Genomic DNA, 14,050 nt, shown 5'->3' on the forward strand with positions numbered 1-14,050 from the left:
CTACAGAGGGGAGGGAGAATTTGTTCAGATTTTAGGCAGACAAGCCAAATAAAAATTGGGAAGGGGAGTGAGATTACTATTTTGTTCTTATTGGAAAAGTAAGGCATCCAAAATTAAGTAATCTCCTATGCAAGACATTGAATCTGATGAACATCTTGAAGTTGTTTCTGTACAAAATATTTCACCACTTCATAAAAAAAGCGGAAGTATCAACAGCAGCAAAGGTGGCGATTTGCTTAGAGGCAAATGGGGGGTGGTTCATTCTGACTTGCTGTTGAAACGGTTGTTAAACTTTAAGAGCTAGCTAGGAGAACAGAATCAGATTTACTGGAAGCTGACCTTGCTATTTTGCCATGCATGACAGGATTCCCCCCCTGCCCCCTCATGTTTGTTTAGTTACCAGTTCTCTCTTGAAGGAAGATCTACTTTGTAGGAGGAACATATCAAGTAGTTAGGCTTGTTTCTGAAATGGGTTAAAACTCCTTCAGCTGTTTGTTGGCTTTGATGTTAGCCATTTAGATTTTAAATAGTATATAACTGCTTGTCTCATTGTTCTCTGAAGACCTTCAAAGTCATAGTAATTCAGATGAGTTCACATAAGCAATTTGCTTCCTTTAAATTCCTATCAAGAAGCCTGATATAACAGCTGTTTGGGGTCCTTTGCATTCTAATTATTTAAAACTTGCATTCAGAAAGTGTGTGTGTGTGTTAATGTTTCTGAATGTGCTCCTGAATTCTTTGGCCCAGTTTTCCAACTATTCGCGCTCACAGAATGGAGCCAGAGTTAGTTATAATTATCCATTATTTATTGAAATAGCTTTTTCTTTAGTGATTATTTCATATTAAAGTTGAATTTTACTGGTGTTTGGCTTATTAAAACAACTATCACTTAAATTTCAGAAGTTGTAAATACACTTAGTTTTCCCCAAAGCATGTTACTCCTATGATACATGTAGATAAAAAAAGACTCATTTTGGCAAAGGATATTGGTAAATATAATATTATTCAAGTTCTGTTATTCTTTACATGTTCCTGCTTTGCTTAAGAAGTCAGTTTAGAATTACTATTAATTAATGGTGTCAGGTATAGACAGGTGCCAATCTTTTTTTGCAACCGAATGGCTGTGTTTAAAGCTGCTGATGTTCTAATACTTCTGTGCTGTAATCATCTGATAAAGAAGTAGGTGCTCACCTGCTACCTTCAGAGCATGGAAATTTCAGGTAAGTAACTTGGAAGCACTAATACTGACCAAGATCCTTTTATAGGCTGCTTCAGCTACTCATGTCTCCAAGGAATCCTTGTTAGTTTCAGTTGTAGAGAATTTGTAATGAACACAAAGAAAGTAAAGCTAGTATTAAGCTAAATTTAGGATTTGCTAAATTCAGGAAATTTGTTTCCGGTTCTGTTTATTATAATAGAATCTCACGTTGGCTTTTTCTTCTTCTTGGCAGAGAAATTTCTCGATGTCTGTAAACAGTGCTGCTGTCCTGCGGTTGACGGGACGTGGAGGAGGAACAGTGGTAGGGGCTCCTCGAGGTCGAAGTTCCTCTAGAGGTCGAGGTGAGCAGTTAGTGGGATGTGCTGCGATGTATGCAGGTGATCCAGGCTAAAGCTTCTGAAAGATGTTAGATGGAGCTTGGCTATAGCCAGATTTTCTCATGCTTGGTTTCTTTTCCCTTAAAGTTTTGAAACGTTTCCAAGAAGGTGGTGTTAAAGAATGAATATTATGTTTAGTGATTGTTCTGTGCACCTTAGTGCACATCTGGTACCTGTGTTAGGTGCCTTTTTCCATGCCCACCAATCTGACAGTAAAAGCAAAATATAGTTTTGAGGTGGAATAGGAGATTGTTTGGTTCAGAATTGTTAGAAATAACTTTATTAAAGGTATAAAATTTGTAGGGAAAGGGGAAAAGAATCCACAAATGTATTTAAAACATTAAGATTGTAGTAGGTGGTGTTTAATGTTCTGAAAAGTCATTTTTATGAATAAACAGGAGAAGGTTAATGGAAAGACATAATTAAATTTGGGAGAAATGTGAATCTTGCCAATTTTCGTGCATCACTACAGGTGATGTCTCATCCTGGATCACTTCAAACCTTTGCAAATGAATTGAGAAAATGTCCTCAAGCTGTATCACTAGATTCAAAACAAATTGTTAAATCCAGAATTTATCTTAGCAGTTCCCTTCAATGTGCATACTGCTGTGAACACTATTTTGGGGGGCTTATATATAAATATGATGGGTTACATTTAGAATACTAAGAAGCTAATAACTTGGAAATATCAGGAGTAATTAATCATGTAACCTCTGTCTTTGAAGATGCTTAGGTGAGGTTTCTCTTAGAGTCCTTTCTAATGTAATTCTAAAGGTCCTTAACTGGTGATACTTTCAATAACATCTTCAGAAATCACTTCCATATGTAATTAAATGCTTGACCAGAATTCTGTTCTGACTTAATTTGTTCTCTCATTGCTGTTCTCATTCCTTAATCTTTGTTTCTTCTTGCCTTACATCTTTCAGATATTTGTAGATTGTCATCTGTCCTCTTGTGGTTGCTTCCCAGCTAAAGCGTATACATTTAAACTTTTACAAGGCTATCCCCAGATTTTCCTGTCACTTCCCCTTATTTATCATTGTCTTTGCCCAAAGCTCAGGGCTTAATTAAAAAAAGAAGTCTGTGCACATATATAGATGTGGGGTCATGCTCTTACTTATATATACCTTGTTATATTTCTGTTGTACATTTGAAAGCTGTTACTTTTTTGCTGTGTGTTTTTAATGTGTGTATTGCATTGCTACTATCCATGTTTCGCTTTTGCTAGGAATATGTGTATTAGCTTTTTAAGGTTTAATTCTGCAAATGAAATGAATACTGCTTAAAATTTGGTGATTTGAGATCATATGACCACTGATGTGCTCTCCGGTTTCAGTATCAAGATACCTTGTCCATTTCTAATTTGCCAAACGCTTTATTTTTCTTTCTTTTATCAAGTTTTCCTTTCTTTTGTTGCTATACCATTGACAATGAATGTCATCCTTCTGCAGTGAGCAGTGGATTGCTTTTTAATTGCCCCCACTGGTTTCAATGAGGTCATAGGGTTCACTGTAGCAGAATATGGCTCCTAATCCAGTAATTCTATTATTGAGTCTGTTAGTATGCATGGAAATTTGTTTGGCAATAAAGTTTGATTCATTACACTTTAGTGGACAGATCTTAAAGTTTATGCAGTATTAAGACTGTTTGAAAGCTTCTACTGCATGTATTCCTGGTTTTCATACTTAATTTTTAAGATATCTTAAGAAATACCAGCTCAAGAACTTTGTTGCAAAATTAATCTTTTCACTTACTTTTCATCCTCATTTGATGTTTTTCTCTTAATTTGTACGAATGTGCTGTGCTTGTTAGGCTACTCTGTCATTCTTATCTTCTGCTAAGCTGTAAAGGACACATTTCTCCACTTTACCCCGTTCATTTTTCATTCTTGATACAGTTCAAAATTGTAAATTACTGAGCTTTCCCTCTGTCATTGATCCTGGTTGCTGCTTCCACTCTTCCCCTTTTCTTTCCATGAGCAATTAGTCTTGGGCTTTAGGCATGATGAGTCTTCCCGAAGTTTCTGTATCTCAGCAAACAAATTAGGGCTTCTGCCAGGACAAAATTATACATTTTTTTGTAATTACACGTGTGGTGATGTTGTAATTAAGGACTCTGTTTCTAATGGTTATTTATGCAAAGCTCAGTGTAGGACTGTTGACACCTAACTTACAAAACTAATGTGTTGCTTGCAAGTAGCAAGCTTTAAATGCAGTTCTGTTTTTTCAAGTTATAGTGAAAAGGACTTGGAATTTAGTTTTTTCACTAAATGAACTGCTTCACTTAACAGTTGGAAAACACTTTATTGCATTGCAAAATTGCCTGGGTTCAAAAGGTTATTTAGTGTTTTTTCATGAACTTTACATCATTGTATGCAACAGAGCTGCTGCTGATCAAATGCCGGCTTCAGCTTTACCAAAACAAGATTACTGTCTTGAAGTGACTTGCACAACAGTAACTTCAGGGAAGAATTTGCATGTACAATTAGATTTGTTAATTAAGATCCTTCACTAAGGCACAAATCACAGAATTGTTTTCCAGCATTTGGGATTGTGAGGGACTCTCACAGTGACAGATTGGCAAAGGGAAGAATGGATGAGGTGCTGGTAAAGGAAGGTTATTGTTAGAACTCTAAATGTGACTTCTCTTATCAGTATTTAAAACTACAACATAACACTCAATAAATATTTTCTCAACAGTCACCCCAAGCCTTACAACAATTACGTTTAGCTGATGTGAAAGTGATGACTGTGTGGAAGTTGCTTTGATTTTTGTTTAGAATTTTTACGACTCTGTGCTGAAATACAACTTGGTGTTACTGTTAAACCATTTGCAGTGTGCAACTGCCATCACTAATACTGTATGTGTCTTAGGTGGAGACATAAGTCCAAAAACATTTGATTTAGTTCTGAAGTTATATTCTCTAAAGAAACCAAGTACTTGCACGTGACCTTTTTTCTAATTGACTTGTTTTCCTGGGAGCTCCCTGTGGTGTGCAGTTAAGCCCTGTGCTTTGTGCTGGCTGGGCTGGAATGTCAACATTCATGAATAAGAGCCTCAGACAGGAGAGATTTAAATAGTCCATGGAATGGGCTGTAAGCTTACAGACACCTTGTTTTGTAGCTGTTCTCCTTTTTGGTTAAGACCCTTATGAAGGGTACTTTGCTTCCCATTAGAGTTCTTTCCCTTCCCACCCTCTTTCCCCTTTGTGATCTGTCTTTGCTGTTGGAAAGTGGAAAGTTCCCATACCTAACCCGCAGTAGTTGAACTACGGTCATTCTGGTCTTCCCACACAGTATTGTGGCTGTGATCATAGATCCTAAACTCCAGTCATGCTGTAATTTCAAGAATTTGTTTGTTGTATTGTGTTGGGTTTTTTTTTTGTAATGACAATTAGAATGACTGTGTGTGTTGCTTCTTGCTCTCTTGCTTGTGTCTTGTGTTTTTTACTTAAGTTCAGACTTGTTTTTCAGGTTAGAGACTTTTGGCTGTTAGGATTACAATATCCAGTGGATTGAGGTCCTTATTTTGAGGCTTTTAAGGAATTACTAAAATATAAATGACATGCTGCTCCATTCAGTTCTTAAATGGAAGGGTTTATTGACATCTGTTGACTTTGCATTCGTTACTTTGTGCAACATCTGCACTTAGAAAGTCTGCTCCTTGTGTGCCAGACACTTTTTTGGAAGTGGCATTCTATTTAAAATAAGCATGTCATTCTAGATATGTTAGCCACAAAAAAAGCCAAGAAGTGCAGAAACAGAATGGTGAACAGTGCTTTTATGTGCAGTTTTATCCTCTCTGCAAGCATTTTTCATATGTTCTGTTATCAGTATTAGCTGTGTCCTAGTGTGCACTTTGAGGTCAGACTCATCTCCCTAATACTTGCTAAATAATTGACTTTGTACACTGTGGTTTTCCTTAACTAGCTACTTATCTTTTGTAGCTTGGTGGGATCTGTTTTAACGCAATATGCTTCTCATGCAGTGGTCTACTTGGTTTCTACTGGAGTTGCATGTGAACTGCATGTTCTGCTGGGTAGTGTTGAATGGGCACATCTTGTTGTCGCAACTGGACGGTGTGCCTTGTAGAATGCAGTGGAGGAGGGTGACAACACAACCAGGGCAAAGGTGGCTTAAATAGGTCCTATACTACGTGGTATCAGTACAACTGGAATTTGACTGCTGTGGTCCTACAGGCATCCTTGACCTGAATTGATGGGGTCATTTGTTTGGACCTTTTGCAAGGTTATCTTTTAATTCGGACCATTTCGGTGGCTGAGCACATCTGAAATATTGATGAACCGTGACACAGAGGGGGTAAGTGGAGAGAGGTCTCTCAGGCAGCTGTTTCACATACTTCTAAAGCTGCTGTAAGCCATGCTGCTGTTAAAACAACTGACTCTGTTCTCCCCCTTATACAGGACATTAGCTTTATTTGCTGATGAAATCTCCCATATGACCAGCCTTCTGGGTCTGCTAGTTGTGTCTGCTGTCAGTAATCAGTGTGCATTCATGCTTGCTTACACTGCAAGGGGACCACTATAAACGCTGCTGTCACTCACTGTAAAAAACAGAAAAGGGCAACCGGTTGTTTCTGTTGGAAAAGTGCATGCAACTTTCCATCTCCGCTACCTCAGACACGAAATGAGTCAGTGCCTTCGTTCTGTTTTGACTCTACCTGCCTGTGGCTTTCTCTTGTGAACTGTTTTTGCTTTATTATCTCCTGTGAGAGGAAGGAGGAGAGCTTTTGTGTAGTGAAGAAACTAGGCAAAGATTGCCATTGCATGAGATGCTTAAACCTTCCTGGGCTTTAGTTACAAAGAATAACAGCTTGGAGTCCTTTTCCAGGACCTTAGGGGACCCACAATACCATAATTGGATAAACATTGTGCTACTTTTGATGTTGTATTACATCTTTACTGTTTCTGGCCTTTGCAATTTTTTTTGCACTCATGACTGTGGTCAACCTTGCAGTATCAGACTTGCCATAGTGAAAGTATTCATGTTCTGGGACAGTCGTAGGTCTGATACTAATCTCTCTTGCTTTGAGTGCTGTCTCCACCTGACTTTGTCTGAGAACAGCTATGCTGTATCGGGTAAGGGCTTGTTTAACTCAATACTCTGCCTCTAGCAACAGCCAAAAGAGGACACCTTGGCAAAAGGAAAAGGGCGGTGTAAAAATACAAAGGTGAAGAAACATCACATACATGCTCAGCTTCCAGATGTTTGCAGCTCAGTGTATTTCCTGAACCAGATGTGGTCTCTGTGTTTAGTAAATCTCAGTGTTATTTATCTTTTATGAGTTTGTCTGGTCTCCATCTGAACTTAAGCATCCCCAAAACTCTGTGGTAAGGAAGTCTGCATCTCTGTGACAAGGAGATCTGCCACTGAACTGCTTTGCTGGTGCTAGGAACAGGATAGTTTTGTCCAAAGAGGATGTTTAATCCCATTTCTGAAGCCTAAGGAGAAACTGTACAGATACTAATTTTGTGGCTTCCTTATACACCCTGTAACCTGTACTGCCTGATAGGAAGTCTGTGTGTATTTGAGGAGTCTGACTGGATTATCTGGGGATTGGTTTTCTTTTTTTCTGCCTGGAAAGAAAGTTCTTTTTTGGCACGAGATTTGGTATGGGATAGTAGAGAAACTGTTGCAACTGCCTTGGTTATTTCCTTTTTTTTTTTAGAGCCTCTTTTCATAAGACACTGAAATATGGTACAATTCCTTGATGCATTCCTTGATGCGTCTTTAGATTTTTAGATGTAGCGGCTTGTTATCATTAGTCTCTTCAGAAGACTACAGAGGCTAGAGTCCGTTCTCAAAGTGTTTATTTCCTGTTTCATTTGGTCATTGTGTCTTATTCCTCTGGATCCCTGGCCAGGTTTACACCTCATCCTTTGAGGCGTTTGTTTTCTCAAAGCCAGGAAGAGAGAAATATGAAAGGATTGAGTTTTGTAATAGTTTCACAGCCAAGAATTTCTTTATCAGGTGCTTTTTAGGTTCTTGGACTTGACTATAGAGACTGCATGTGTATGTAGGAAAAGCATTATTCTGACAACCAGTTGATTGATGTATTTCACTTGTTCTTCATCTCTCTGTGAGATCCTTGAAATGGTAAGTTAGCTGACAAAAACCCTTCTATTTCTTCTGCTGTAGTGCTTTGTGAAGCAGCGTTTATCTTTTGTAGATCTGGAAACTTCACCCCAGCCATTAATCTAACCAGTGCTGGAAGATATCTGAAAGGTCTGGGGATGTGTGTGGGTGTTGTTTTTCTGTTGTTTTCTTCTTTTTTTTTAACACCCCATGCCTACCCAAACACTGAAGATGTGCTTCAGGATGCTTTACTTGAGGATGCATCTGTAACTTTTTGGCTTGAGACTTGATACTTGGTAGCCACCTACAGAGAATCATTTCTTGAAAAAGTGAGGAGGAAAATTTTTGTTCTGTAGCTATTGGGGTTCTTCCTGCTGTCCTGCTGATACCCATCCTATGATCCTTCTTTTCTCCCCACTGCCACTGGAGGAGATTTCTGCTGGGAATCACTAGAACTTAATAGTGGTTGATCTTCTGTCTCCTTTATTAACCTTGGCAGCAGTAATTATGAGTACATCTGCAGTGTCATTATACTGGATTCCACTGTTAAAAGCAATCTGGTATTTGTGAGTATAAAGTACACATGTACTGTGTGGATGTTGTGCATCCTTGTTTGGTAACTTCTGTTGGGTAAGTATCTGTTTTCTGTGGTTTTCTGCATAGTATTTATTTCAGAATTGTTTGCCTGTTCTGTCTGATCTTGTGCTTCTGGATAAGAATTTTTACATAAGACTTTTTTCAGTCTTTGTTCCTTTTTCCCTTTGCCCCAGATAATTTCACTGGGGCTTAAGACTGCAAGGTAGTTCACAGGGACACCAGGAAAGGGAAACCTACCTGATTCTTTCAATTTCTATTATTATTTGTACAAACACTTGTGTTTTTTGTCTTTTCAGGCAGAGGCCGAGGAGAAAGCGGTTTCTACCAAAGAAGTTTTGATGAAGTGGAGGGTGGATTTGGGCGAGGAGGGGGCAGGGAAATGCACAGATCACAGAGTTGGGAGGAAAGGTAACAGAACACTTAGCCCTTAAAGTTTTTTACATGCACCTGCTCAGCTTCCATTTGTGCCTTTTGACTTGATAAAAACACTTTAGGAAAGGTGGTTAGGTGTATCTGTGAGTGTCTCAATTTTGAAGATGGAGTCAACACACTAATGTTTCTAAAAACTCAGGAGCAAGTAAAAGAGCATTTTTTGCAAAGAATTTTTCTGCTGAGTTTCTGGGAAGAAGGAACTACTTTAAGAGAACATAAATTATGACAGTTGCAGTGGAAATGATGGATTGCTAAAGGATTCACGTCAATTTTAGTCTCAACATTGTTGACAGTACTTAGGGTCACATTTCAAAACATACCTAGTTGCCAAAGGCTGTGTGTGTATCAGTGTTCCTGAAAATTTCAGTTGTCACTTGGACCTTTAAAGATACTGTCCATCAAGCTCTGATTTTAAAAAAGCCCCCTACTGACTTAAAACAAAACCCCCCCAACAAAACCAGAAACCCAGCCATACCTAAAATGAGTGGAGTAGTTCCAAAACCTTATTTGAAACTTCTATTCTGCCTTTCTAGGGGAGACAGACGCTTTGAAAAACCAGGGCGAAAAGATCCAGGTATGGTTTTGTTACTGTATGGGCAGGAAATGGGAGGGAGGAGCAGGGTATGTTTTGGGGAAGGGATCTATATGTACATAAACTTTTCTTACTGCTCCAAGTATATTGATGTTAAGATCCATGATACTATGCTAGGTTCCTAAATGTGTTCTCAGAGTGGTGTTTTTCTTTCTTTGTGCTGTTTTCACTATTAGATGTTTAAATGTTTTGGATAAGAAAAATCTGCAGTAAGTAGGTTCTGTTAAGTAGGTTCAATTAAGATGTGATGTCTACTGGAGCTAAACTTCTGTACCTCTGTGAAAGGAGTCTGTACTGATCACCAGGTGTGCTGTGGCAATATGCCTTTTCAATGCAGCTTTTAAATGTTCCTGGCATGTGCTGTTTTGGTACTTCGGGGCCTTGTGCACTGTTAATTTTTTTGAATGCTTGCTAGTGTGAGGTAGATCCCAGCAGTAATATTCTGAGGTTCCCATACTGATGGATTTACTGTCTGGTCAAATTAGTTTAAGTCATTTTACAAATCTTCTGTTCAGGTTATCTGGCTCCCCTCTCTGCCTTTCCTCTCCTGTTCTGTTTAAATGCTTCACACTGGCCGCGTTCAGGCAGAATACTGGATCCTGAATTGTGACCCAGTATGTCTGTCTGAATGTTCAGCTGTTGGAGATGGAACATACCCATTTCGGTAAAAGCTGTGTTCTGAGAGTGGTAAGAACGTTCAAGGAAGTTCTCTTCTATCGACTGGTTATATGCTAACTGCAGTGATTTTCTGCTTTGTGGGATCATGCATTGATTGTTCTCTGCTATGACCTTGCTCTTTCTCTGTGGCATATTTCTACATGTGTGTACCACAGCGGTGCTTAGTGAGGAGTTTATACTAGTAAAAGTTTGCTGACAATGAGTCTTGTATTTTTAGGACCCAGAGAATCTTTTGGTCTTTGAAAGAACCTACTGATAAAGCAGAGGTCAGAAAAGACAGTTGCATGTTGAATTTCAAAACAAACAAAACCAAAGAGATTCAGTTGTGATTTCAAGTTGACAGGAATGTATTTGAAGCCCTGCTTAGCTGTCGATATTTTTTTTTTTTTTTAGTGAAAGTAGTGTAATTGCCATTGTTATAATCTTCCAGATTACCATGGTGGCATATGCCTTAGGAGTCTTAAATTGCCATGTTTGCTCTCAAAGCCCTCCCAATCCTCCCTCCATGTAGGAACTGATTTTCATGTATTTTAAAGAGTGCTTTTATTTTTCTGGTTTTTAAGTTGAAAGTTAACACGAAACTAAGATGTTGCTTGTTTTCCTTAAAAAGAGGTTACTTCTAAAAATAACTTGAGATTGGTCAGAGATTGTCCATCTTTAAATGCCAGTAGTGAAACTTCAGACTTTCAGTGCATCTTTATTCAGAGGCCTTTTGGAAAAAAGTGAAAATAGGAAAAAATAAGTGCTACTGAGATTTCAGGACTGCATTTTTTTACAAAAGACAAATGGATATAAAAGTAATAACTACCACAGTCAATTCCATTTTATTTATTTAGCCCCTTCCCATTCTGTGATAAAATTACACCACTTCCAGATCCAGACTGTAGAATGTACTACATGTTTCATGAAGACTGTGATAAAAATATTTCATGTCAGTTTAGGATGAGATGTATCTCTCAGTTGAAATTGAGAAGAACTTACAGTATGCAAGATGTCCTTACTGGAGCTGACTTCTGTCTGAACATGGAGGTTAATGCTTCAGCTAGTATGGAGCATGTCCTGTTGGTAGCAGCTACTAGCGATTAGGACTTTGGAATACATCTGTGAAGCATTTTCTAGAGAAGATGGTGTCCCCGTGTGCTTTTTTGGAAGTCCTGGTTTATTGTGAGGGGTGGTGTGCTTATTCTCAAATCATGAAGCTTTCTGTGGTACCTGATCGCTCCTCTTAAGTCTCTTGTTCTACTTCTCTTCTAGTTTGATCTTATTTGGCTAAAAACTCTGTAGCACAGTATGGTAGAGGCAAGAGACCTGCAATCTTTCTGAAGTTTTAATATTTTTTTTAAAAAAAATGTTTTAACAATAGTAATTTATGTTTGCATATCTCTGTGTTCGAGATTAATGTTCCAATAAGCGAGAGAACCATTTCTCTCCTTTTTACCTTCAAAGAGAAATAAGGTGGGGAGCACAAAAATGTTAACAGAAGGTGTTGGTCTGTTTTGACTCAAGCCTTGATTAATGAACAAATAGTTACTGTTAAGTAAAGAGTTTCCAATGACAAAATAGTTTGAGTGTGAGATAAGGATACAGATGTGCCAAAAGAAGTCTCAGGTTAATACCAAGCACTTGTATACCACACAAAGCAGTGGAAGCAGAAAAATCAGGGAGTGAAGTGACATGCAGTTTATAATTCAGGCTAACGTGCTTTAGCAGATGAGTGTATTGGCTTATGTTACCCTAGTTAAACTCTTTATTTTAGGATTTTAACCTCTAACTTTATTGTGCTTCAGTTTTTCATTGCTCTTTCATAGGGCCTTGGATTAGCCTCAAATTACGTAATTTACTCAGTTGCCAGCTTTTTCGTATTCTTTGTTCTGGGTGATGACATTACAGAATTAATAAGAGGTCAAATATTAAACTCTTGTGGACATTCACAATGGATGACAATGTAAGAACCCTTCAATTTAGTATCATGAGATTAAAAAAAGTAGTAGCCCTTCAACAAAGAATTACTTCTCAAATATGATCAATATGCTGTTCTTAAAAATTAATGATTGCTTTTTCAGTGCTCACAACAGTTTGCAAGTTCACATTTGACTGATTCTCAACATAAACAATATCTCTTCCCAGTTTCAGTATGCAAATTGAAGATGCACAAAGTATTTGTGAGTTTGTGTTGCAGATTGTCACAGTTCTGACAGACTTCATTGAGAACCCAAATCGCTTCTGGAAAGCTGAGGCCATTAGCAAAGAAAATGAGCAAGTTGTTTTCTTGATCATGGCTGTCTTTTAGAACTGCACAAAAGCTGCTTAATTTTCTCTGCAGCCTCTTGACCAATACCAGCTTAGTAGCTGAGGGGATTTGACTAGTTACCAGCAATTATACACTGGTAGTAAATAATTGTAATGTAGATTAAACAAGACATTTAGTAAGTCAGTTGTGGAACCTGACTGAGTTCTGTTTAACATGTATTTTTTGGTTAGGTTAAGAAAACTTGAATATAAAAAGGGTATTCAAGTGGCTATAAAAAGGATGTTGAATTTCTTTGAATTGCACTTTCCCTACTCTGCCTGGCTTGTTTTTCTTCCCTACCTCCCTATCAAGAAGTGCATCACCAGCTTGCTCTTGCAATGTTCCAAAGTGTAGAGTGCGATTTTGTTGCATCAGGGCCCATCAGCAAATTTCTAGCCTTGTATTCCAATTTGGGCCATGGCATATTTCCAATACTTTATCAGATGTCCATGGTTCACCAGTTCTCTGGAACTGTAAAAGCAATATGGGTGTTTTGTCTACCCCTTGTTCTGCAGCTGTTCTGAAGTAACTACACAGTTGTGTTTGTCTAATTTGCTCTGGTAGTAGTCTTCAGCTTTACATTCCAAAATAATATTTGAAGATTGCATTTAGTGTGTACTAAACATATTTTTTCTTTATACTTGCTGTTGTGCCCCCTTTTAAACCGAATCTATAAATAGAAAATTATTTACAAAAAAGGACAAATTTAAAAGTATCAAGTCATTTAGAAACCAAATGAAGCAGCCCACACTTTGATTAGATGTTACTTGAAATTAGAAATACCTTTTTATAGCTTTGGCTGTAATGGTGAGATTATAGTGCTGTCCTGTTGGGACTATGCATCTGAATTTTAGAACAATTGGTTTGTCTGAGACTGAAGTATGTGATATATATGGGAAGAACAATACCTCACACAGCATACCACTCTTTTTTCCTAAATGGATATTTCAGACTTGACACAGGAATCTGTTCTACTGCTCTTGCACTGGTTCTTAATTTGTAGGACTGTTCTCAATTTCTTATGTTGGTAGAGAACATGGAAATAACACTTGCAAGAAATACTTAAAAATGATTGGTACTGATATAAAGGTGGAAAAGGGATCTTTAGATTGTATATGGGTCAGCAGCTGAGAAAAGTAGGGATGAAGGCAATGTAACTTGATAGTGTGTTGCTCTCTAAGCTCCACAATATTCATGAATGCTTTTACATAAAATTAAATTTTAAAACAGAGATTTTGAGAGTATCTGTGATAAAACCAAATCTATCCAAGGTCTGTGGGGAGGCAATACTTCAACAATTTTGGAAGGAGAGCTGAATTGCAATGAAAATGTAGGCAGTCTGTCTCGTTCCTCTTGCCTGTGTGAAATGCTTCTATGGGGCTATTCCCATTTCCCCAGACCCTAACACGAAGTAGCTTTTTGCTAACCACTCTTGGGTTGTGAACACACCTCTGTTAACAGAGTTGGGGCTTGAGAAAAATTCAGTTAAACAGTATCTCATCAGATAGCTTGAGACTATTTTTCCTGCTGCTGAATACTTCAGTGAAGTTAAAAGGAAGCATTTTTTGGTAGTGTACTATGCTGTAGTCAACGAAAGTTGCTATTTATGACATCTTTGTTTCTGGGAAAAAGAAAGTTACCTTTGAAAGATAACTTTTACTTTATTTTGATACTTGACTGTTCAAGTATGAACACATAATAGGCACTGCTTTTGTTGAGAGCTTGGAAATAATTATCCATCATTCTGTTTATCCTGTAGCTTCTTAAATT

The 14,050-nt window shown here is 37.9% G+C and overlaps 1 protein-coding gene across 21 annotated transcripts in view; it reads left to right on the forward strand.

Moving 5' to 3' along the window:
- GIGYF2 (GRB10 interacting GYF protein 2) overlaps positions 1-14,050 on the forward strand; it is an 80,575-nt gene that overhangs the window by 21,329 nt on the left and 45,196 nt on the right. For 20 of the 21 annotated variants that reach the window (XR_012836703.1, XR_012836704.1, XR_012836705.1 and 17 more), the window contains 3 exons: positions 1,452-1,560; positions 8,585-8,696; positions 9,254-9,294. Coding sequence is in view for 15 of the 21 variants with exons in the window: in XM_075760786.1 (XP_075616901.1) it covers positions 1,452-1,560; positions 8,585-8,696; positions 9,254-9,294 (262 nt within the window). In the remaining 6 variants the exon portion in view is untranslated. The remainder of the gene's footprint in view (positions 1-1,451; positions 1,561-8,584; positions 8,697-9,253; positions 9,295-14,050) is intronic. The other variant, XM_075760797.1, reaches the window with a different exon arrangement.

Source organism: Balearica regulorum, chromosome 9, assembly GCF_011004875.1.
Source record: "Balearica regulorum gibbericeps isolate bBalReg1 chromosome 9, bBalReg1.pri, whole genome shotgun sequence".
NCBI lineage: Eukaryota > Metazoa > Chordata > Aves > Gruiformes > Gruidae > Balearica > Balearica regulorum.